This window comes from Platalea leucorodia, assembly GCF_965183815.1.
Source record: "Platalea leucorodia genome assembly, chromosome: 4".
NCBI lineage: Eukaryota > Metazoa > Chordata > Aves > Pelecaniformes > Threskiornithidae > Platalea > Platalea leucorodia.
In genome coordinates this window covers 73508206-73530580 of record NC_138826.1, presented here as the reverse complement: position 1 = coordinate 73530580, position 22375 = coordinate 73508206, and the positions used below count along the sequence as shown (strand labels likewise).

General features: G+C 45.5%; 1 protein-coding gene across 1 annotated transcript in view; it reads right to left on the bottom strand.

Annotated features, from left to right (window-relative positions):
- GRIN2B (glutamate ionotropic receptor NMDA type subunit 2B) overlaps window positions 1-22375 on the bottom strand; it is a gene marked incomplete at both ends in the record, with an annotated part of 167589 nt that overhangs the window by 61134 nt on the left and 84080 nt on the right. Inside the window, one exon of the mRNA XM_082309712.1 lies at window positions 14691-14805. Coding sequence (XP_082165838.1) covers window positions 14691-14805 — 115 coding nt within the window. The remainder of the gene's footprint in view (window positions 1-14690; window positions 14806-22375) is intronic.

Genomic DNA, 22375 nt, shown 5'->3' with positions numbered 1-22375 from the left:
CTTCATTATATCCCTTTTGGTGCATTTCTCTAAATGAAATGATACTAAGAGCTTGCCTTCAGGGGACAATTTACCAGTAGAAGCTATACCAATTGACAGGTCCTTAGCTTGAAGTCTCTTGCTGACCTTCCATCATCCCTTTAGAAAACCTCCACTGCCTTTCACTTCACCTCTGCACAGCTGTAATTGTTTCAGAGCCGGCAGCTGAGGTGGGACATAGCACTCAGCACAAGGGCAGAAAGGTAGCACGCAACATCTCAGGGGCTTGAGACATGGGCTTCATCTTCACCTCACATCTTTGTCTATCTGCTGCAACTCTGGCTGCATTGCAGGCCAAATCAAACAGCAACCCCCCATAACATCCTTCTCCTGCTGTTGGGCTCTACAGAAAGGTTCAATGGTCCCCAAGGCTCCCTCTCCTGGGTACCTCCACCCTGACACTAGAACCGACATCTAATGTCCCCAAATTCTATTTTTGGCCACTGCTCCCCAATTCTGCCTTCCATGGTTCTCACTGTGCCCCTTCACATGTGCCACTTTTAGTCTCTGAGGCCTTCTCCTAAACCATGTTCTGACCTCCACACAGGTCCTCCTATTTGTCCCTTGAGCATCTTCTTAAGGTCCCCCTGCAGTGTCCCTTCCACTGCAGCAGCCCCCAGGGAATGCGCTCACTTCTTGGGGGACAGGTCACCACCGCAGCTGGCTCTGTGCTTCCAGGAGGAATCTTGGCTGTGGACACACACAGCCTACGCAGGACCTCTGGACTGCAGTGCCAACAGAGCGACAGCACTTCTGAAGGAGAGAGGAGACCTTGCTGGGATCCAGGCTTGTCCTCACTTGAGCCTCCTGAGGTTGGTCTTTGCAGGCTCCCTCTGTATCAGAGGAAGCAAAGGTGTTTTTGAGCAAGGGTCTGACTTTTAGCCACTCTGAATTGCCTCCTGGAGCAATCAGTCTCGCCACTGGTCACAGGTCCAATGTTATAAATTTCACCTCCCTTTCTCCTGTGGTCTCAAGCTCTGAGCCTGCTCAGCAGAGGTAGGGCCAAGCAGCATCCCAGCTGCCAGTGAAGCTGTGTGCTAAGCTCCCCCCGTCCTGTGAGTCTGCGCTCAGATGTCCTGTCTTCCTCAGCTTCCCTCATCATCCTTCACATCCTCCTCCTCCCCCCATAGCCAATGCACAAAAAAGGCAAAGGTCCCCCTTTCTGGAGCAGGACTTGGAAACATCTAATCCTCCACTCACATTGTCTTCATTTCAGATCCTAACTGAGATCACGGGGAACATTTTTCTCCCTTACCTACCCCTCTCACTGCCCTCTGTCAGAATTATTCAGCTCTCTGAAGCATTACCAGATACACTATGTAGGAAAGACACAGCAGAAGAAATTAAATAGTATTGTTAGGTATCTATAATTACCTCAAGTCATTTTTTCCACAGTGCAGCAATTTCAAATCTCTCACAGCACTCTCTTTGGAAACCAGATGTTGACCATGTCAGCTGTGTGCTAAGAATGCATTTTCATGAGTTGCGTTTCTTAGAGTTTGCAAAGCGATGGTGATGGTGGAGAGGGACGCTCCTGGAAAATTCCACCCGCGCAGGCGCAGGGCGGGCAGCACAGAGCCCTGCCAGGCTCCTCAGGGCGTGGGGGGCTTCCCAGCCCTCTCCCCCTGTCACAGCACAAACTGGGCCCCCTCCCCTCAAGCAGAAGGCAAGGGAAATTTCTTCCATGCTCCCACTCACAGGAGGGCAGACAGAGCAGCTGGGGAGAGAGCGTATCTGGGAGAGGGAAGATTTCCCCCAGGGGTGCTGTGCTGCTCGCCCTACAGAGAGATATGGAACAATGAAAATTAAATATTTGGTGGATGTCTCTCCAGTCTGTTCCTCTCCACCTCCCAACCCATTTGGTCTTTCCCATCCCATAGTCAACAGCTGCAGTAACCATGCTCGCAGCATGTTCATCAGACAACTGTTTTGCATCTTTTAAAAAGAACCCACTGATCCCTGATATTCAATCTAGATGCACTTTTGCTCTTCCTCCTGCCTCCTCATTACTCTTTAATTACACTCACTTGGATTGTCCTAAAGAAGTCCTTCCTTTCCTTATTGATTAGTCCTTTCAAACACTTGCAGAAAATTATCATACTCCCTATCTGGCAAAAATATATACTTGGGAAAAATCTATCCTCAGCAACCAGGCAAGGGTCCAGTAAGACACAGGCTACCCAGAGAAAGCGGGTTTTAACTAAAGTTCAAGTAACATTGCACAGTAAACCCTGGGAATACTTCAGAGTGTTTATTTGAGACAGGGGACTTCTTAATGGAGAAAGTCCTTAGCGCAGATTTCACTAGACTGTACTCTTTTAATCTTTATTTGTAAGACAGTGTCTCCATTAGTCCCAGGCTGGAGCAAGGTGTCTAGGCAATGAGCAGGAAAATATATACACACACAGGACTTATTCTGGGGCCAAACACAGGAGACAGAGCACAGATGAGAACAACTGTTCAAATACAGACACACACAGCTCTCTATAAGTCTGTTCCTCAGCCATCCTGAAAGCCAAGACCTCAAATAGCAGCCATCTGTAAGAAAAGGGACAAGGCATGAAGCTGGTGGAAACTACAAATACAGGCTGATCTATACACAGGAGAAGCTCAATGAAAGCAGCAGTCCACAGGTAGTCCCTGTCAGAGGCAGAAAAGCTACAGAAATGAGATGCTGCCATAATCCCAGCAGTCTTTACAAAGCAAACATAATTAAATGCAGTGATACAAAGAACTCTGGCCTCAGTGAAAATGAGCACACATCTAAGAAGGAAAGCAAATAGCTCCCACTTCTAAAACAGAACAAAAGTAAAGCACTGGCCTGAAAGAAGTGACCTGAGCAATCCTGAATTCTTAAAACACCCAGATGATGCTCAGAGCAAACAGTTAAACTTGGCATGCAGGAGCTGACCTCAGGCAGCAGGCTGCAGAAGAAGGAACTCTTTCTGTTATTCCCAGATCCCCCAGTTTGGATGGCGAGACTGTCGTATGACACTGCTTAGACTGGAAAACTTGCAGCACGCCTCTGCTGTCCAGTGCTGCACCCAATATAAGTGGATTTATCAGCAAACACTATTTCTTCTCAAAAACCACAGCATTACATAATACCAGGGTGGATCTGCCGGGAGAACAAAGGAATCTGTAGCACTTATTAGCATTAACATTGCAGTGTGGACCATGTGGTGGGTGGCAAGCTGCCCTGCTGCACAGTTTCCCCAGTCTCATAAGGGCCGGCCCTGCATGCTCCAACACTGACCAAAATGGTGTTCTGATTAAGCTGTGCAAAAAATGATTTTTCAAAGCAAGGTCTGAACAATACAGGAAAAAAAATTAAAGGTGTTGCTTCAATCTAAACCCAGGTTTGCTTGCTTTTTTGAATTTTCCACTAATGAAACTCATCCATTCAACACACACACAAAAATCACGTTCTTTATCAGACCCGTTTAATAAAAGTAATGGAAATTTGGATCCAAACAAACATCTGCAAAGGCACTTCAAGTACTCCCTGGCAAAGGGGTTTCAATTAAAAAAGAAAAACATAAATAAAAAAATATCCCAAGTCCCAAGGGCTAGACCTCTCTCCTGAGAAGTGATGGACAATGCAGTTTAAACCTCTGTTCTGAGTCAGGCAGAAGGGATTTGAATGCAGTTTTCTCATTGCCTAGAAGTCTGTCCTCACTGTCTGGCTAACGAGGCTCTGGGATCTGGGGGAAGATGTTGCCATTTCCTCCTCCACGTTGCCTCTGTGAATGGTATCTAAAGGCTTTGTGAGTCTACGTGAAAACACCAAAATGTCATTTTTCATTTACAGCAATAAAACTTCTAAAATAAATCCTCCATATCTGACCAAAATTAATGAATATTTTCATTGATCCTGAACTATGTTTTTTCACAGACTCGCTTGTTCTTCCCACCATATATCTGAGGCTCAGGCGTTGTCATCTGGAAAGGGAAGGACACAGGCCTTGTAACTCCTGGTCTTTAATGATCCGTGTCATTTTCCCCAAAAACAGACTTTGGGGACAAAATTGGCCAGAGTCCAATTAAATATTCCTCGTCTCCTTCCGTTTGAGACTCTTCTTTCTTACCCTACGTGGCTGTGCAGCACTGTTTTGCATCATTAAACAGCCTAACCCCATTCCACCACACAAGCGGCTGAACGTTACTCATAGTGAAATGTTGCCTGTATGTTAATTTTGCAAAGTGCTTAGGATCCTTCTCGAAGGAAGGAACAATAGAAATGTAAGTCATTATCATGTACAGGAACCGAGGAAATAAACCTAAGGGAAACAAGCACCAGAAACTGTCACACAAAATGCAGACCAATTCGAAAGCTTAAACAGGAACAAGAAAAAGTCTGTCAAACAATCTTCCAGGCTTGGCATGGTGGAAGACATTGCCGAATGCAGCTAGCCCAGCAGAAGGAAATTAAATAAACCTGGCAAACTGCTGACTCAGCAGAAGACAGCACAACCCCCAGCACATTTTAGAAATAAACCCAGGTCAGTAAATGCCAGAGCCTTTCACGAGGAAGAACGGCCAAAGGATAGTGACAGAAACTCAGACACCACTACAAGGCAATGAAACAGTGAATGCTGGGATCTAACGTTACCAAAGGCAGTCTGAAAAAATTACAGACTCGGGGAAAACACAGTTCAGGCAGAGGGAAAACAAACAACGCTGAACATATTGTATGCTCAAATCGATGACACTAAACGCATGCCAGAGTTCATAAGCAGCAAGAGTAACTCAAGCACACAATAGCTCCAGTGATAGCCACAGTTTTAACACTGAGATACCTTTGAAAAGCAGCAAAGAAGTTAACACATAACAGTGCGGAGAAAACCACAGGGGAAAAGACTGTCCTTGTCTAGTAAAAAATACTGCCAAGATGCAGGTCAGCATCAAGCCAAGTCAACCACACACAGTCAGGATTCAAACCCAAAGCAAGGAGCGTGTGAGAACCGAGCACAGAAATGCTGGCCAGAACGAACACCAGAGGAGAGAAACCAAGCCAAAGACACAATAAACAAGCTATTCCTTACTGAATAGAAGTCTGAGCAATTTCATATTAAGAAAAATTTATTTCAAATGCATTCAGAAGCAAATGTGTCCAGACTCCTAATCCAGGAAAGCAAACTGTCAAAACCCTAGCAAATAAAATGGGGGACAGGAGGAGGAAGAGAAAGAAAACAAAAACCAAAAGAAAAAGGCAAAAGAAAGAAAAAAGTAAGGTCCTATGAATATGCAGATGAGGGCACAGCAGCACCCCCCTTCTCTCAAGCCCCATGGAAGGAAAAGAGAGCCCCCAGTTAATAACATTCAGGAAATGTAAAAATAGAAGAAGCATAGGATTCACAGGCCAAGCAAAGACATTGTTGATGTGAGACGGAGTCTCAAGCAATTGCAACCAAACAGATGAAAACACACCCTCAGGCACCAGGGGCACATTCACTCACTGTGAGCCTCCTTCAGCAGAAGCTATGCTAGCACTTTCTCCAGGCTCAGTTTGGTTGGCTGCTTCTTCTCTGCCCTCATCTCTTCACGAATTTCAAATCTTTAAGCTGCCAAAATTCCCATGCTTTCCTCAGCTGTCTTTTTGTGGCATAGTCTGGCCACCAAAACCCATGGGAAATAAACTGCCTCTTCCAATGGCACTTGGGCAACCTGTGTGGTTTCTGGCTGCTACAGACTCCCTGATGCGATTTCCAGCATGTGACTGGGGACAAAGCAGGGGAAGTTTGCTGTGCTGTGTATCTGTCCAGTGTTGTAGGAAACACAACCTGCCCATGTCACTCCTGAGTGGAGTACAGGTGGAGCAATTACTGTTGGGCTGATGAACAGTCAGTTCACTCGTAAATGGAGTTTGGGGGAAAAGGCACTCTTGTGCTCAGATTGAAATTAGAGAAGAATTTTGGCCTGAAGAGAGGGCAAGGGAAGGGATTCTTAGAATGTCAGCATATATCACTTACACTTTTCACAATGACACACTTTGCTTAAAAATGGCAATGCACAAAATGAAAGCTTTAGAAAATTTCATTTTCACATGACATTTTTCTATCACAGCTGGTCTATGTTACAAAACATTTTTACTACATTTAAATGCCCTGATTTTTTTTTTTTTTTCAGGACAGAAAAACATTTTGTGTGAACTCAAAAAGAAATATTAATTTGTTTTCATTCACCAAAAAATACAAAACAACACCTATGTTTGTTTCTTTCAATTCTAACCAAATCAAACCCCCCTTCCTGTTTTTTTGAGGATGTTGTAAACTGATCAGGGATAATAGGATGGATCCTTGATACTGTGTTGTGATAGGAATATTTAATTACCGTACCCATGCTTGAAAGCTTGTCTTCCTGCAGCAGCTCAGCTATCACCTGAATTAAGATATGGATGTTTATTGTCAACATGTGGGGATAACACATTCCCACAATCAATGAAATCCTCACGATGAAAGGGACGCAGATACACAGCAGCATCTGACATGCCACAGAAACCTCCAAGCCGGTGGCAAGCAGGAGGGTTTTCGACCAGAAGCAATGTGGCTCTGGCACTAGCGCACCAGCCCTGCACTGAGAGGTGGTGCTGCATTGCAAGACGTAGCCTTATCATGGGTTTTTTTTGGTTCTCTGTAAAGTTAGGATTATCCCTTTGGATGTTAAGACGACTGGAAATTTTCCAGCAGCACTGGGTATTTTTGAGTTGTTGCACCTTCTCAGCTGCAGCTCTCCAAGCATGCAAAAGCACCTTTACTGCTTTTTCCCATCTGCCCTTCACACTCTCGATGAGGCCCCCATAAGCCTGCACAAAACCAGTTATAATTCTCTGCTGCCTATCAAAGCCTTCACAAGAGTTAGGCAGTTGGTGTGTAAAGCCTGCTGCCTACCATGCTGACTAATGTTGTCTGATTGTTCCCTTGTACTCCCCCGTTGGTCCATCTGTACCCATCTGCTGCCTTTTGTCTTCTAATTAAAGTGTAACCACTTTGGGGTAGGAGCCACCTTTCTGGTTAGCGTTCACACAGCTCCCTGCACAGCAGAGTCCCAAGTCCATAACTGGTTGCTGGGGACAGCAGTGATGACACGCAAGAGGCGACTGCATGTACCTGCAGCAAGGGGGAACGGTGACCTCCTTCACTGTGTGGCATGGGCAAGCCAGCTGGAAGAAAGCCCCAGACTAGAGCCCTCATCCAGAATGCAACCAAGGCAAGAGCAGTCTTCTCCCATGACTGGATGGCATTACCACATTAGTACACTGGGCACAGTCCTCAGGGTTGCCCTGTCCAAGGAGTTAGGTTGACAGCCCCAGTAAAGGTCAGATGGCTACTACCACCCTCATCAGCTATACCAGCATGGAAATGGTAGGAGGCATTCTGACTACAGCCTGGGCTTAATAAAGATCTCCAGATTTTCCAATATTTGATTTGCATTAGAGGACAAGGTCTCTCCAAGAAGCTGTCATTGTTTCAATGTAAGAATTCCCTCCAGTATCCAGGGAGTAGGGCCTGGTGGAGAAGAGCCAGAATATTTTTCTGCAGGCTCATGAATCATACAAATAGACTCCAAAATTCAAGCAAACAAAGTCAGGAACCGCTTCAGCAAGAGGCAAAGAGAGCAAACAGCTTATACTGACATAATATATGGTGGTTAGGAGGAGACACCCAGCTAGTGTCCTCTTTGGTCAAAGAGATGGACTAGCTCATTATTGCAGGATGCAGTAATCTAATCTAATGGTCTGATATGATCAGTCAGCAAAGATACCATTTGATCAGCATGTCCACAAGATTTACATAGGAGGCTTTTTCAGAAAGATTGTTCCATTTATCACCTGATAAGGAAAGCTTTGTGTGGCACTTGCATCTGCCCTTCTCCTTAGGAGTCAGTGTAAGATTAACACAGCCATAACTAGCCACAAATATGTACAGTTACATCCTGGACAATTGTGAGAAGCCAGGCCAAATCCTGACAGTGGGTGCAGCATAGGTGCACAAATAAAGCCATCTGGTTGTCTGATTGAATCAGAGTCATCAACAGAGCCATCAGATGTGACCTAGATGAGGTATATCTATGGGACACTCACTTGGGAGTGGGGTATCCATAAAATATGTATTCTTTGATGCAAGTCTGCTGTCTAATGAGAAGCAAGGGATTTAGGAAATTACAGTCTCTTAGAGAAATGTCCAGAAAGAACACTTTACAAATAAGGGGGGAAATGCATTTACAGACTCCCATTCTAATTTCAGCCATATGTGCTTAAATCCAGAACAGTTCATCTGCCCTAAGTAAAGCTATATCCTTCTGAAAACTGGTTCTATGGGAACAGAATCAGTCACTAACTCTGAGTAGGTTTAAACAAACTCCTATGCCATTTCTCCTCAGGGACAATGAGTCATAAATCCCCATGTACACAGGGAAATTAGCAAAACAAGACTGATTGGCAAAAACAATCCAATCTTTTCTCACCATAAAAGGAGTCGGTGGGATAAAAAAACATTTCCTCTCTGAAGTCCCCAGACATGCTGTCAAGGTGCCAAAACTCCACACACACAGCAGAACCTGACCAGAGGCATTAAGTTCTACCCCAGGGAGGCAAGCATACCTGTGCATGCATGTGTAAGTGATCAGAAAGGCTTGCTCAGGTGGGCACCAGACAACACAAGGAGGAAACTGTCTCAAATGATCTAGTCATCTTTCCAAAGGCAGGGGAGGGCCTTCGGAGAAGATGCTTGGATTTGTACAGCTGCAGTTTTCACTTCACAACCCTACATTCTTGTTCCTCTCTTATTTTTAAAGAGCCTTCTTCAGAAAATCAAATTAAAAAGTCTAAATCCTTCCTTCTGCTAGGTAATGTAACAGGTACATGATTCATATTGGTGCTTCATGGAATGGCCAGTACCACACAGACCTTTACTAAAACCCAAGAATACTGATCAGATTTTCAGTCCTCTTCGCCCCTCCCCTGTTATATCTGCCACTGGGACATTGAAGCACACAAAGTGACAGTGAATATTTCTTTTAATGCACAGAAAGGCTTAAGATCAGGCCTGAAGGCTGCGTCATCATCGAAAGCTACAGCCTCTTCAGGGTCTCTGTCATGTTCATCAGCCCTCCAAAGCTGCAGACTGCAGGAGGTGACAAGTACCTCCAAAAGGGCTTTTGTTTGCAGCCATCCACGATAGCCTTCATGTACCAACTGCCTGTTCATACAAAAGGTACATGGTAGAAGCTTGCAGAAATGATGTCCTCATTGGACCAGGCTTGAAGTTTTTGCTGATCAGTTTGTCCATAACCCAGTTTTTCTTTCCTATCAAATAAGTGGTCTCTTGTGAGACACTCTTCAGGTTCATCTTGTTCATCTAATCACACAAATGTAGGCTGGCAGAGAACCACAAGAGATCACTTACTTCATCCACCAGCTCTGAGGCAAGGCAAGACAGATTTAGACCCTGCACTGCTGGATATTTTTCTATGTGTCCTCCAGCAAATGAGCCTCACCAGCAAATGAACCTCACCATGTCTCATCATGCTAACAATTAGACAGCTCCCTACAGATCTAACTGAAATCTTTCTGCTTGAAAATTTAGTAAGATGTCATCTTCTTTCTGCTTACTGTGGACATGAAAAGCAACTAACCATAATGTCCTTGTTTTCAACAATGATTTAGATGTCCAAAGACTTATCTTGTTCCCCTTCCTCTTTTTTTAGATAAAACAAACCTTATTTTTCCATTTTTCTTTTCTAAATCCTTCTTTCCTTTCTGTAGCTCCCTCCCACATCCTGAGGGAACCTTTCCCAGGCACGGATGGGCATAACACTGCCCTGTCCCAAGCAGGGACACTGGGTCACACAAGTTCGCGAACTCACCTTATGTGGACTACGATCCAGGCTGAATGCATCTCTGGAAAGCCCATACAGCAGCAAGTAGTGGGACTGTTTTTCACACTACTGCAGCATTAGGAAGTATTGGAAGCCTACAGTCACTGAGGCAGCTGACAGCATGTCACAGCAAATGGCCCCAATCCAAAGGAGCACTAATGTGTGCAATGGTGTAGGGGAACAGGCTAAGAGCAGCCTGTCCATGAATTCATAATCATGGCCACACCAATGGCTAGAGGAAGAAGAACAGATGCTGCTAATTGATTTTCAAGAGTTCAAAAGTCAATCACTGGTAATTACAAGAGCAGCAGCAGGCAAACAGTTTATCTGCTGAAGGGGGTGAGGGTTGATAGGGGCAGAGGGTTAGCACATGCAGCAGGGAGAATGAATCTCTCGGCGTAAGTTTCCTGTCTGTCCTCCTCTAAAACGGCTTGTAGTGCCACCCTGACCAAACCCATCACCTGGGGCTTTGCTCGTCCAGCCAGGAGCAGGAGTTACTGGAGCATGTGTGGTAAAGAGATGCCCCAGGGAGACTACAAATCAAAGGGCTCTGTGGGGTGGGCCAGGAGGTTGCAGTTGTGAGCCGCATCAAAAGGTGCTCTGAATCCCCAGTGATAACACCTAGGGGAAGAGGCAGAGAAGCATCAGCAAAAGGGAGAGGCTGAGAACAACCTAGTGATAGAAGTGATGCAAAACTCACTAGAATTTAAAGTAGACAAAGAATCCCAAAGAGGGCCTCAGAGACAGTAAAATTTGTGTCATCCCCAGGTTTTCTGGGGGAAAGTGAGGCAGCAAACAGGAGGAGCTGGGAGCTAATGGGACAGGACTGCTGTGCCCTGCCTCAGGAGAGAAGGTGAATGTGAGCAAGATCTGGACAGTGGCACTTGCTAGCTCTCACAAAGGGATCATGAACCCAGAAATAAGTCCTCATCATATGGGGGATTATAGGAAAGCAGAGGAGAAAGGCAACCAGTAAAGTAAAGAAAAAAGCTGGTGAAAACAGTCTTCCCACACAGAACATCACAACCCACAGACACAAAACCTAGTGCAGAACCGAGCCTCTGGCTCACCTTATGAGACCTCTGGTCCCAGCTCATTGCTGCATTGAGGCAGGGCCCGTCATGGGGCATAAGGGTGGACCTCCTTCATCACCTCCACCTGCATACCTGCCCAACATAAATAAATACAACAGGGGCATCTAGGCACCCAAAACACACCCAGGCTGTCCGACCAGTGAAGCAAAGAGCTCTACTAACTAGCTAATTAAAAAGTAGTGAGGGAAGGCATACAGCATTCTGCCCCTAAGGAGCAGAAAACAGAGAAGTGAATGAAATGCAGCACATTTTCTTATCACAAGAGGAATCGTTACTCATGGCTACAAGAGCAGAAGAGCTCAGGTTACTGCGCCTTTCCAGAAAATGGTTGCTCTACATGTTCTTTCATGATTGTCAGCCCTATAAGGCTTCAGTCTGTCTGAAGGACGCAGGAGGAGATTTATCATCATCAGAGTCTGGAAACAGCTGTAGATCTTCTGGAAAATGAATTCCTGTTCTGAAATAACTGGTGAGATTTTGAAGATATTTCTTCCCAAATTGGGATGAAAAATCAAAATCTCAAAAAAATGCACAGACCTGAAATCCTGAAACAGTTCAGTCACTGTCTGCACCTTTGCTGCTCAGAAAATGGAAGGCTTCGCACCTGTTTTAAAACATTTCTTTATATAATATACACCCCATGAGACGTACTCCACACAATCTATTTGCCATCTTTCAAGAATCAACTGCACCAAGCTGTACAGAGCAGCAAACTGTGTCACTAAATCCAGAGGAGACTAATAAAAATGATCAGAAGACTAGAAAACATGCCCTACCAGGAGAGACTGAGCAAATTCTTGTTTAATCTACAGCAGAGATGACTGGGAGACAACATGATAGAAGCCTTCAAACATATATAGGGAAGATAAAAAGAGGAAGAGAATAAACAATTCTCTATGACCACTAGGGAGATGCCAAGTAGTAATGGGCTTAAACTGCAGTCAGGGAAATCTAGGTTAGACATTAGAAAAACTTTCCAGGGTAAAGAGAAAGAAACCATGGAAGAGATTGCCTCAGGATTTCATGGAGTTTCTAGCATTGAAGGACTCTCAGAACAGGTGAGACAAACATCTGTCAGGAATAATTTCACTCTAGCTGATCCCTCCCTTGGGCACAGGGAGTGACTAAATGACCTCTTGATGTTCCTTCCAGGCACAGCATCTGATTATGGATAAAAGTGTGCAGCGATGTAATTAAAGACTGAGCTGTAGTGAACACACACAAGTGGACTGAATCAGTGTTTCCCATGCAGCCTTTCATCTCTCATCTCCTACTGCCTGAGTGTTTGACTTGGAAACTCTCCTGTACTTTGCGCAGTTTCTTCTATATGTTGCCTAGAAGTTGCCAGGACAAAGCACCTTGCTAATCCAGCAAAAATTAATGAGACTTTGGATGATTTTACACTGCAAAGCAATGCACTTACAAAGGTATTGGGATTGTGTGCTAATAATATATGAATAATTTATGGCTTGTATTGTGGCATTGCCTGGGAGCTGCTGTTAAGGGCCAGCACTCTGCTTTGCCTGACTGTCTGCAAACACGGAACAAAATGATGTTTGCCACAGAGAGCTCTGTTTCACCCTTATGTTTTAATGTTTGCATTTCTGCTGAATGGGGAAAATTAAGAAAAAGAGTATGAGGTTCCAGGTATGAAAGGTATTTGTTTGTGACCAGAGCATGTTGGAGATGACTTCTGCGTTTTTCAGGAAGAACCTGATAGTGTAAAATTCAAACAGCCCAGAGTTTTATTATAATAACCTGATCTACCCACTGAGTGAGACACCCACTTCAAGGTAAAACATTTGTGTTCAGGAAGCACTAGGGACTTTTCATACCACTAATACCATGGTTCATCATAGTCTCATTTCAATCCAGCCCCAGCTCCTATGAAATGAAGAACTGTTCTGGTTTAATGGATGCCAAGTAGTCCCCACAAACAGCAAGGCTCAGGCAGGTCCCGGGTCTAACCCCAATGCCCCAGCTTACCAGCATCCCTTCCACTAATTGTCTGGTTCATCTGAGAGACCATGGATACACTCTCGGAGACTGAACAACCCCTCTTACCACTAACGGAAGCCCCCGAGCCATCACTGAGGGTGTAACAGGGTAATGCATGTGAGAAGCAGGATAAAAAGAGGACTGCATTTAGCTGCACCTCCCCAGAGCCTGCAAAGCATTCCAGCAACAGATTCCCCGCAGCTAGCCCTGCTAATAATCCCTAGCAGGATTCATGCTGCTACTGCCTCATTTTCCTGCTCTGACAATTGCGTTTTCTTGTGTGAGAACAAATTTGGTGCCAGCTAGAAACAAATCCTCCCGGACTTTGCCTGGTGGACTTCAGCAAAGCTGTGTGATGGGCAGAGCTTGATGTGAGGTCTCTGCAGCCCGAGCCTTGCCTGCTCACCCCCTGAGCAGCCAGCCTGCCTCCAAGCACATCCAAGGGTTGTCCACATGTGCTGATGCCATGCCATACATTTCCTTATGCTCCTATCCCACTGAGACCTCTGCTGACTCTCCCAGACCATACACTCTCATCTGGTTTGTACAGTGCTGAGACCATGAGGTAGACAGGTCTTCCTGGAAACCAGGCACAAGCTGGAGCCTTTCACCCTCCTCCCAAACTTCGGCAACTACTGAGAGACTTTAGTGTCTGCCAGGCACTAATGCGATGGCTCTTCTGCCTCCTTCAAAAGTTGTTCTTCCAGCCCTCTTCTGAATGCACTTCTCCTGACAGCCCTCTATTTCATTTTCATTTCCCCATGAATTTCTTCCTGGCTTTGCCCATGCAGGTCACTTGCAAGTCCACGTAGGCAACAAGCAGCCAAGGAGAGAAGGCTTTCTCTGCCTGGTGGGGCAAAGGGGCATTTTTCTAAGCCATACACATGATCATATCCAGATCGAGGTCCACTTCCTATCTATTGAGCGCTCTGCTGAATTCTTGCTTTCGCTCTGACTTCTCACCCCCATCACTTTTTTATATCTTATTTTCTTAGGCCTCAAAATACCCCCTCTACTTTAATTCAAACCTCTTGGGAGTGCTTGTTCTGAGCCTGGACCACTGACATTTATGTGGGAGGTGAAATGAACCAAAGCTTTGCACTAACACAGAAATCCACACCATTTTTAAAACAGTGCTTTGGGTTACATGCAAATTATTCAGAAATATGCAAATTTGGATCTTTGAACAAGTTGATATGATCTCACGTACACATCCTACTTAATGCACCATCCCATTGCAAATGACAGTGGCCAGATATATCAAACACAGTTAACACTGGCATATATTTACTAAGTGTGGCTGTAGCTCAATCACAGTCATTTAGCATACAGAACTTCACTGCCTCCAAGCCATGCAGAGAAATATTATTTTCTGTCTCTGCCATTGAAACCCATGGCACAGAGGAGGTCTTTTCTCTGAAAGGCAGGAAAACTTATGTTCAGTTGTTACACAAGGGAAGCTGATGAATTTTTTATGCATGCTAATGGAAGAATGTAATGGCATCCTGCATGGAGAAGACAGAAGCTGGGTATTGGAGATACCAGTGGTCCAGGATGCAAGGAGGAGATTGCCAGCCCACGATAAGAAACACAGAAAGGTGGGGGGGAATTATTCGCCTGGAGCCTTCCTCCGTCCTCTTACTCCCTGATACAGCTTGAGAATTACCAAACATGTCCTACCCTCTCCCACTTCCTCTCCTTGGTCAGAAGGATGATCACCAGCTTGGGATGCATCTGGTATCCGTCCTCACTGAACGACAAATTCCTGCCTTCAAAGGTGACATTGATCAGGTACCTGCAGGAGAGAAAAAAGAGCGAGGAGAATGTTAACGCTTGGGAACCGAACCTGAAACAAGAGCCTGCCCCCTGTCCTGTAGCTTACGCCAGGAGAGTAGGAGCACAGTGCAAAGTGTTATGAAGCTGGGGACAGCAAAGGAAAACCTAAGAGGAAAGGGGTGGGAGAAGCAGGACAATTACTCCAGGAACTGGGACAATCAGGCAAGGCAAGGGAATTGCCCCCATTTTGTGACTGGGATAGGGAAGCGATGTCCCATGTTGGCTCTTAATGAATTCCTGAAAGTACGACTAAGAGTCACATGCACACACATGTGCCCATGGTCCTTGACTTCCCCTTACCCCAAAGAGCAGAGGGATCCATAGCAATTATATGTGTAAACAAGCTCCGCAGCCTACACTTTGCTCACTTTACAAAGGAGATTTCACATGTCGTCTGAGGACAGCGATGGCCTACAGGTGAAGCAGTGGAGTCAGCCTTCCCCCAGCCCAAACATCAAGGCAGTGATAAGGAAAGCTGTAGAGAGCAGAGGAAGGAGCAGCACACCTGCAAGAAGATCCATCCCTATCAGAGCCAGCATGCCTCGCAGGGCCCAAAGCAATCCTCTGAAGGAGCTTAGGAATAGGGACAGTGGATGTTAAGATAGTCCAGTGAAAGTCCTTTTCCCTAGGAACAGAGTCATGCCTTATACCCAGCAAGATCAAACTAAAGGGTGATCAGCCCTCAATATCCCTGCAGCCAATATTAACGATTCTCTTTGTCTGGAAAGGCCCTGTCACTTCTGCGCAAGGCACCCCCCCTTTGGGGCATCTCATGTCAGCTGTACAAATGGACTATTAAACAGTCCGGGCTTCAATCTTATTTATCCTAAGGCCTCTTCACTCAGCTCCGGCAGTGGGGAAGACCTTTAAGTGGACCGAGATTACAGCTACACTCGTTTCAAGGCCTTGCTGCATCATGAAAGCATGTTTAAGTGGTGTTGCTGTAAATGAGAATCAGGTCTATTGTTTTCTTAACTGTCATGCCACCCAGAATGACACTGTGGGGAAGAGGAGGAGGCAAATACACATTTCACAGTTCAGTGGCTTATATGACATCTCCGTGGCACTCTGACAGTTTCCCCTGTTCATATATTTCACTTCAATTCACAATCCTGTTGCATGAAGTAGATTTTGCCTTAATACACCTGTTCTGGCACCAGTAGCATCACGTCACCGTGAGAGGCAGAGGTGACCAAGCTGCCGGCAGGGCTAGCCCCAGGACTCTGCCCTCCCGTGCTTTGCCCAGTTCTCCTATAAATTACACAAGCAACATTCCCATTACAGACATGAGAGGTTCTTCTGCTTTATTACACTGTGACACCAGGAAACATTTCCTGATATTCGGCTTCAGTTTGTCCCTTCTGAACTCGATTTGAACCAATTTCAAGAAAAAAAGAGAAAAAAAAAAAGTGTTCTTTCAGTGGGCTCGCACTTTCCCACTATCTGCCACAGAGAACTCCTTGCTAATTTAATGAAAGCATTAGTAACAGGGAAACTTCTTCAAACAAATAAAAAAGCACATCATGATTTTAGCTTCTTCCTTTTCACAAACCTTTTTGTTCTAACTCCATTAATCAACCAAACTGATCCGCTAATTCCCCATTACCAAGTGCAATCAGCAATTATGTTTACTTCTAAAGGAAATTCCATACTTGCTCGAAGGTTGTGACCTTCAGGGGACATGCACAGCATAGGAAACACAGCCATAAGGGAGCCCAGTGTGAAACATTTGCAGCAGGACGAGTTTCAAAGGGTATTGGTTATTTTCCAAAAGCCAGACCCATTCAGCACCCAAACACTGAGAGAACCCCAAAACATCAGCTGTGTGGAAAATCTTAGCCACACAATTGCTTGCAATGGTGTAGAAGATCCCATGTCAGGACCACACACGCTCTTTTTCTGGCATTTCTTTCCCAGCCATTTGCATTGTGCTGGTACTGTGGAATGCCAGGCACAAACCATCACCAGGTATGTGCAGCCTACCAGACCTATGTAAGGTTCTGGTGATGGGAAAGACCTTCCAGTGAACAAAGATTACAGCTATACCCATTTCATGACTTCTCTGCACCGGCCACCAGAGTAATGACAAAGCAAGGCTCCAAGAAGATGAGGATGCTATTAGCATGATGGGAGTTGCAGCTTTATATGTCAGTATTTAGAAAGCAGCGCCAATATCTAATTAAACAAACAGCAATATTAAACGGTTCTCAGCCTTCTTTCCCCTCCCACCTCAGAATGATGCCGCTATGGGAATCTCCCTTGCACAGCCTGACAAGAAGAGTTCACAGAAATCAGCAACAGATATGACACAAGAGGGTGTCATTTCTGTTCAATTTCCACTGGAAAGATTAGAACCACTAATAATAATCAAGGAGGGATCATCAGCGACTCCTATCCTTGGAGCCGCCTTGAGATTTACACTTAAAGCGGCACTAAAATCCCTCGCTTCGCACCTTAATGACTGAAATTAGTCTCCAAATTTGGCACAATAACTCTTCAGAGGGTTTTCTCTCGAACCCATTAGCAACACGTTTACCGAAGTTTGCAGGAGGAGTGCAGAAGCAGCAGCTCTCCCCCAGATTTCGCTGCACTCCTGCGGCTTGCTGGATCCCACCACCTTCATGGGGATGCAGGGCGAGAGCAGCACCCCAGGCACTGTGGGGCTTGCTCGGGTGCGCTGGGCAAGGGGACACCTGCCTGACAAAGCATCAGGGCTTGAAGGACTCCCTGGCAGGGCAAGTCAGCAGCATGCCGCAAGGCAGGCACACTCGAGTGGCTCTGCCCTCCATCACTACTGCAGCAAGAGTCATCCCCTTCTGCAGCAGCACTGCCCTGGTACTCCAGCACTACTTCTGCCTGCTCTGGCCAGGGGGATTTGTTTCCTCTCTACAGCCTACAGACACTCCAGTCCTCTAAGAGGCAACCAGGGGGCTGGGAGACTCCCTGGCATGTCTGCACTGAGCCAGCAGCTGCAAGAGGGGCACAACATGAGGGCAACAGGCTGTGCATGAAGGTGATGTAACCCAAGATGAAACTGTGCCTGTAAAGGGCTTAATCCATGATTCCCTGGATGTTTTGGACTCCAAGATGGAGAGAGAAATAGAAAGGGGGTGTGGGAGGGCAGACACAGGCAATTTAGTTTAATTTGCTAGAAATACCATTCAGCAAAGAATTTCACTTATGTGGGTGTTTCTGGAGCTGCTCAGTGTAAGCACAGAAGGGTCAAGTCCTTCCCTTGAGATGCAGTGGCCACAATGCCCAAACTCAGCTGGATGGGAGCAAAACACGCACGACACTGTAGAAACAGGCTGACATTGTGAGCCTCGTGGTACGGATGAGCAGGCAGGAACAAAGAAGGAAGTGACATGTCCTTGGGCACAAAGCAAGTCAGATTTGGGGGACCTGACTCCCCATCCTGTGCTCTGACCAAAGGTAACATCACCCGCTGTAGATGTGAGGCTGACAGCCCTGCAAGCTAACGGGGAGTGTTTCCAAGGCTGGTTGGCATAGGAAATAGAGCATTAAAACCACATCAGATGGCCAATTTAGGACCAGCAGAGAGATGATGACATTTTAAATGGTTTCAGGTAGTGATGGGGAAAGCCCGGAGAGGCAAATGTGGCAGGCAGAGGGGACTTGTGGGGAGACAGGGAGGGTGTCAACCAAATTTTTCTCTGCCCCAGGGACAGCTCTGAAGGAGATGCATTTGAAATCAGCACTAACCACTCCTACTTCTGTCTCCAGTGCCTTGCTGGGAATCAGCTCCTCCTGAAGCTGCTGACTGGGTGGGCAAATTTGGACAATGCCCCGGTTCAGTCCATCGCACTTTCTGCCTCACTGCACGCGCGCGCGCACACACACACACACACACATTCCCCTGTGCCCTGTCAGTGCTTGTTACGCTCCAATGAGACAAGCAGTCTGTCTGAAATGGCACGATTATCCTAACATAGCCCGCTTCCCTGAATAAGACAGGCCATATAAATAAAACAGCCTCTCCACTATCAGTATCAAGGAGTCATCTCAGCAGTCCAGCACAAAAGGGAAAAACAGGGTGTAGGTGGAGGGTGGGGAAGGAAAGGCTATGGGATACCTCAGCTGGAGAGGATTTGCAAAGTAAAAGGCAGGTAGAGTTTGATGCAGGATAAGGGGATGGGGATACAGACTACCATCAGACTCTTTGGAAACTCACTGTAGCATGAAGTACTGAGGCTGGTTCAGCAGCATAACAGCAGTGAGGTGAAGGCCTTTACACCGCAGAATCTGCATGGTGAAATAGCCTTTTCCTTTCCCCTAGAGACAGCATTAAAAACCCACCAGCCAGAGGTACCAGGGACAGGCATAGCTGCCTGTGCAGACCCACTTCATGCCCAGGTAATAGCAAAGATGAGTGTGTTACTGCACCTCAGCACAAGTGGTCACAGCTCCAAACTGTGCTCCCTTACCCAGCCCCAGCAAGACCTGCCCAGCCTGGGCTGATGCAAACGGCCATGGCAGAGTGCATCAGTCCTGCCACGCAGCAGGTCCTGCCTGCCCCGCACACCTGCTCCTGAATGAGGATAGACAGACAGAAAGGTGGGTGGACTCAAAAGACAGGGACAAGTGAGTTTAGGACCAGTGTATTTATCTACAAATGGGAATTCTGACCTTCAAGTGGCAAGTGATTGACAAATAAAGGTTTAACCAGCGCTAACTATGCTGTTAATAGCTTCTGCTCTCATCTGAGAGACTGAAATAGTATAGATGTTTTTTTTCAACGAGAAAACTGCAACAGATCCCTTTGACTTCTGATTTAAACCTCCATTCTCCAAACCCAGGGGAAGCTTAAAATAATACAGATATTTTTTCTCCATACCATTGCTCGACATTTCCATGGCTGCCTCTGCCTCAGAGGACAGCCAATACATGCACAACCACCAGACCCAGCTGTGAGTGCTTGAGGTCTCTCGAGATAAGGCAGTCTCCATGGGATATCAAACCCAATTGCTCACCCCCAAAAAGGTGAGAATGGGCTCCACTTGGGCCTTTGACCGAACTTCCCCATGCCTGGTATTGACCCTGGCTGAGCCTTTCAGAGGTTCTCCCATCGCTCGCTGCCCTGCACTGCCCCAGCCTCCTGCTGCTGCAGTGCCGGTGGCTTGTGGAGATGTGAAGAGCAGGCACATCTGCCTGTGTCTGTGTAACATCTGTGTGGTGTCAGGTACGATTTACAGTAAAAGGATTCCATGGAAGGGGCACAAGTGCAGCTGATTTTACATAACAAGGGGCATGGACTCTGTTATTTCTGCTATCATGAAGAACAAAACCAAAACAAGATAGGAAAAAAATAGAAGCAACCATTGACTATGAAGATTAAATCTTAAAGGAACAGTATCTCACTCATCTTCATTTGCTCCTTTCTCTCTTACTGTCAGTGTTAGTACTGAATCTGGGGAGATGCACTGCAAGAAAGCAAGCAAGTGTTGAAAAGAGACCAACTAAATTCCAAATTTTACAGGCATCCTGCACCAGAAAATCTGTCCAGGCTACAGCCATTTTATACTACTGGAAACCAACCTGACTAGAAGGCTTAGAGAAATGTCCAGAGCTCAAGATTGTTTTCATTAAGGAAAGAGGTTAGGAGAGCATCTAGATTAGGAAATATTCCTCAGGCTACAAGATAACAGAGATATAAGAGATTAATTTGGCTTCTCCCTGCTGTCCACACCTTTTGAAAAGACAAGAGGGCAGATACTGGGCTGGAATAAATCAGTGATATTCAGCTGACGTCTACGGAGTATTATTGTTTCATCTGCTGAGATTCTGGCCCCTCACCTATAGGAAGATGAATTTTCTTGGTGTTTGTTCCTGACCTGTCCTTGCTGTTTCTCCAACATATTTAGCAAAGTTGTTTTGAAAACAATGTATATGTGCACTGAGACTTCCAAGTGACAACTCCTATCTACAGTGGAAAGATGAATCTTTTCCATCACTCCCTCTCTTAATCATAAAAAAATGATACTTCCACTTTATTTCCCATTTCTTCTATTTATCTACCATGAATTTGTCATTTCAGAAAGACTCTGAGCTGACAGTTCCTGGGAATTGAGGATATATCTATCCTTAGAGTATGTAGGGAGCCAAAGCAATGGCAGACCCCCTTTCCTACATGCACTGCTTGATCCTAATGAGACGGGACCATTCCTGAGAACGAGAAGTGAAGCTCACTTTCCACAGCCTATGCAGTCCCCAGCCTCCCTCCTGAAAACGTAAAAGGAAATTCAAGCACCGCAGCACAGGGTTTTTCAGCACGGACAGATGTCTGTGAGAAAACGGACAGAGCAGGGACTCATTGCACAGGGTCACCGAATTACCCCCTGATGGGGAACGTGGGGTCAGCTCCAACCTGGGGCAGAAATGACAGTAATGACACCTAGATGAAAGGTTGCTCAGTGACCTTCACAGTTTCCACAATAGCTTTTGCTTCCATGTACCTAATACCAGCTAGGACCTGATTTCCCATTTGCTTTTGGTCCTATACAGTCATTGCCTTTGATAGAAAGGGGGAAAGAGGTGCTGCCATTCAGGTCTAGAGGCATCTTACACTCCCTTTGCCAGGGTGCTGCTCACAGTACCAAGGCCAGACTGTGAGAGCTAGGTCACTTGTAGGAAACATAGGTATAAATTAGGATGAGGTGACCTGTTTATGGAAAAAAGGGCAGGATAAATCTTCATTTTGCCCCATCTTCTATGTCAGTCACAGCAATATCTTGAAAACCCAACCAAAGCCAATTTTTTCTCACACACATCCTGACTGACCTATTTTCACAAATGCCAGAGCTGGGAAAAATTACCTATAAAAACCACTTTTTGAATGGGAAAGGGGGATAAGAACTTGGCAACATTTTCTCATTATAAGGTCAACATTTTGTCAGAAAGAAAGAGAACCGTAAGATCTGAAAACTGTAATGGCATTGGACAGAAAATGAAGCTTCTGGCATGGTCATGCTCCCATACAGTCTGGTCTGTTGCATGACACCTTCTGCCCTTTCTTTTAAGGACAAAAGCCCTAGTTAAAATACATCTGTAATGTGCCACCCTGAAAGAGTCCTACACAAGGACCAGCATCACCTCAACAGTGGAAGGGATATCACTGGAGATTTAGTCCCTCCAGGTTTCAAGAAGGAGAAACAGGAATATAAAATTCCCATGCTCCTAATCGCAAGAGACAGCAAATAGGATTTCCATGTCAAAATATTCCATTTTAAACCCAAAATATTTGATTCACAAATTTTCTTCCAAAACTGTATTTTTTGCTGGGAAATTGATACAGTCCTAACTAGCTTGAGAATATACCTCTACACCTTCTGGCCTCACTGGAGATAAAACAGAAACAAGGAAAAGTGTTTTAAGAGCATACTCTGGTTAAAGCTGGAAATATCTATAAATCTCATAGGAAATCAGTCTATTCTCAGAAAGCTTTTTTTTATCCAAAAAGCTTTGATAAAAACAAATATACTTCTGAATTGACTCACCAAACCTTTAAGTAA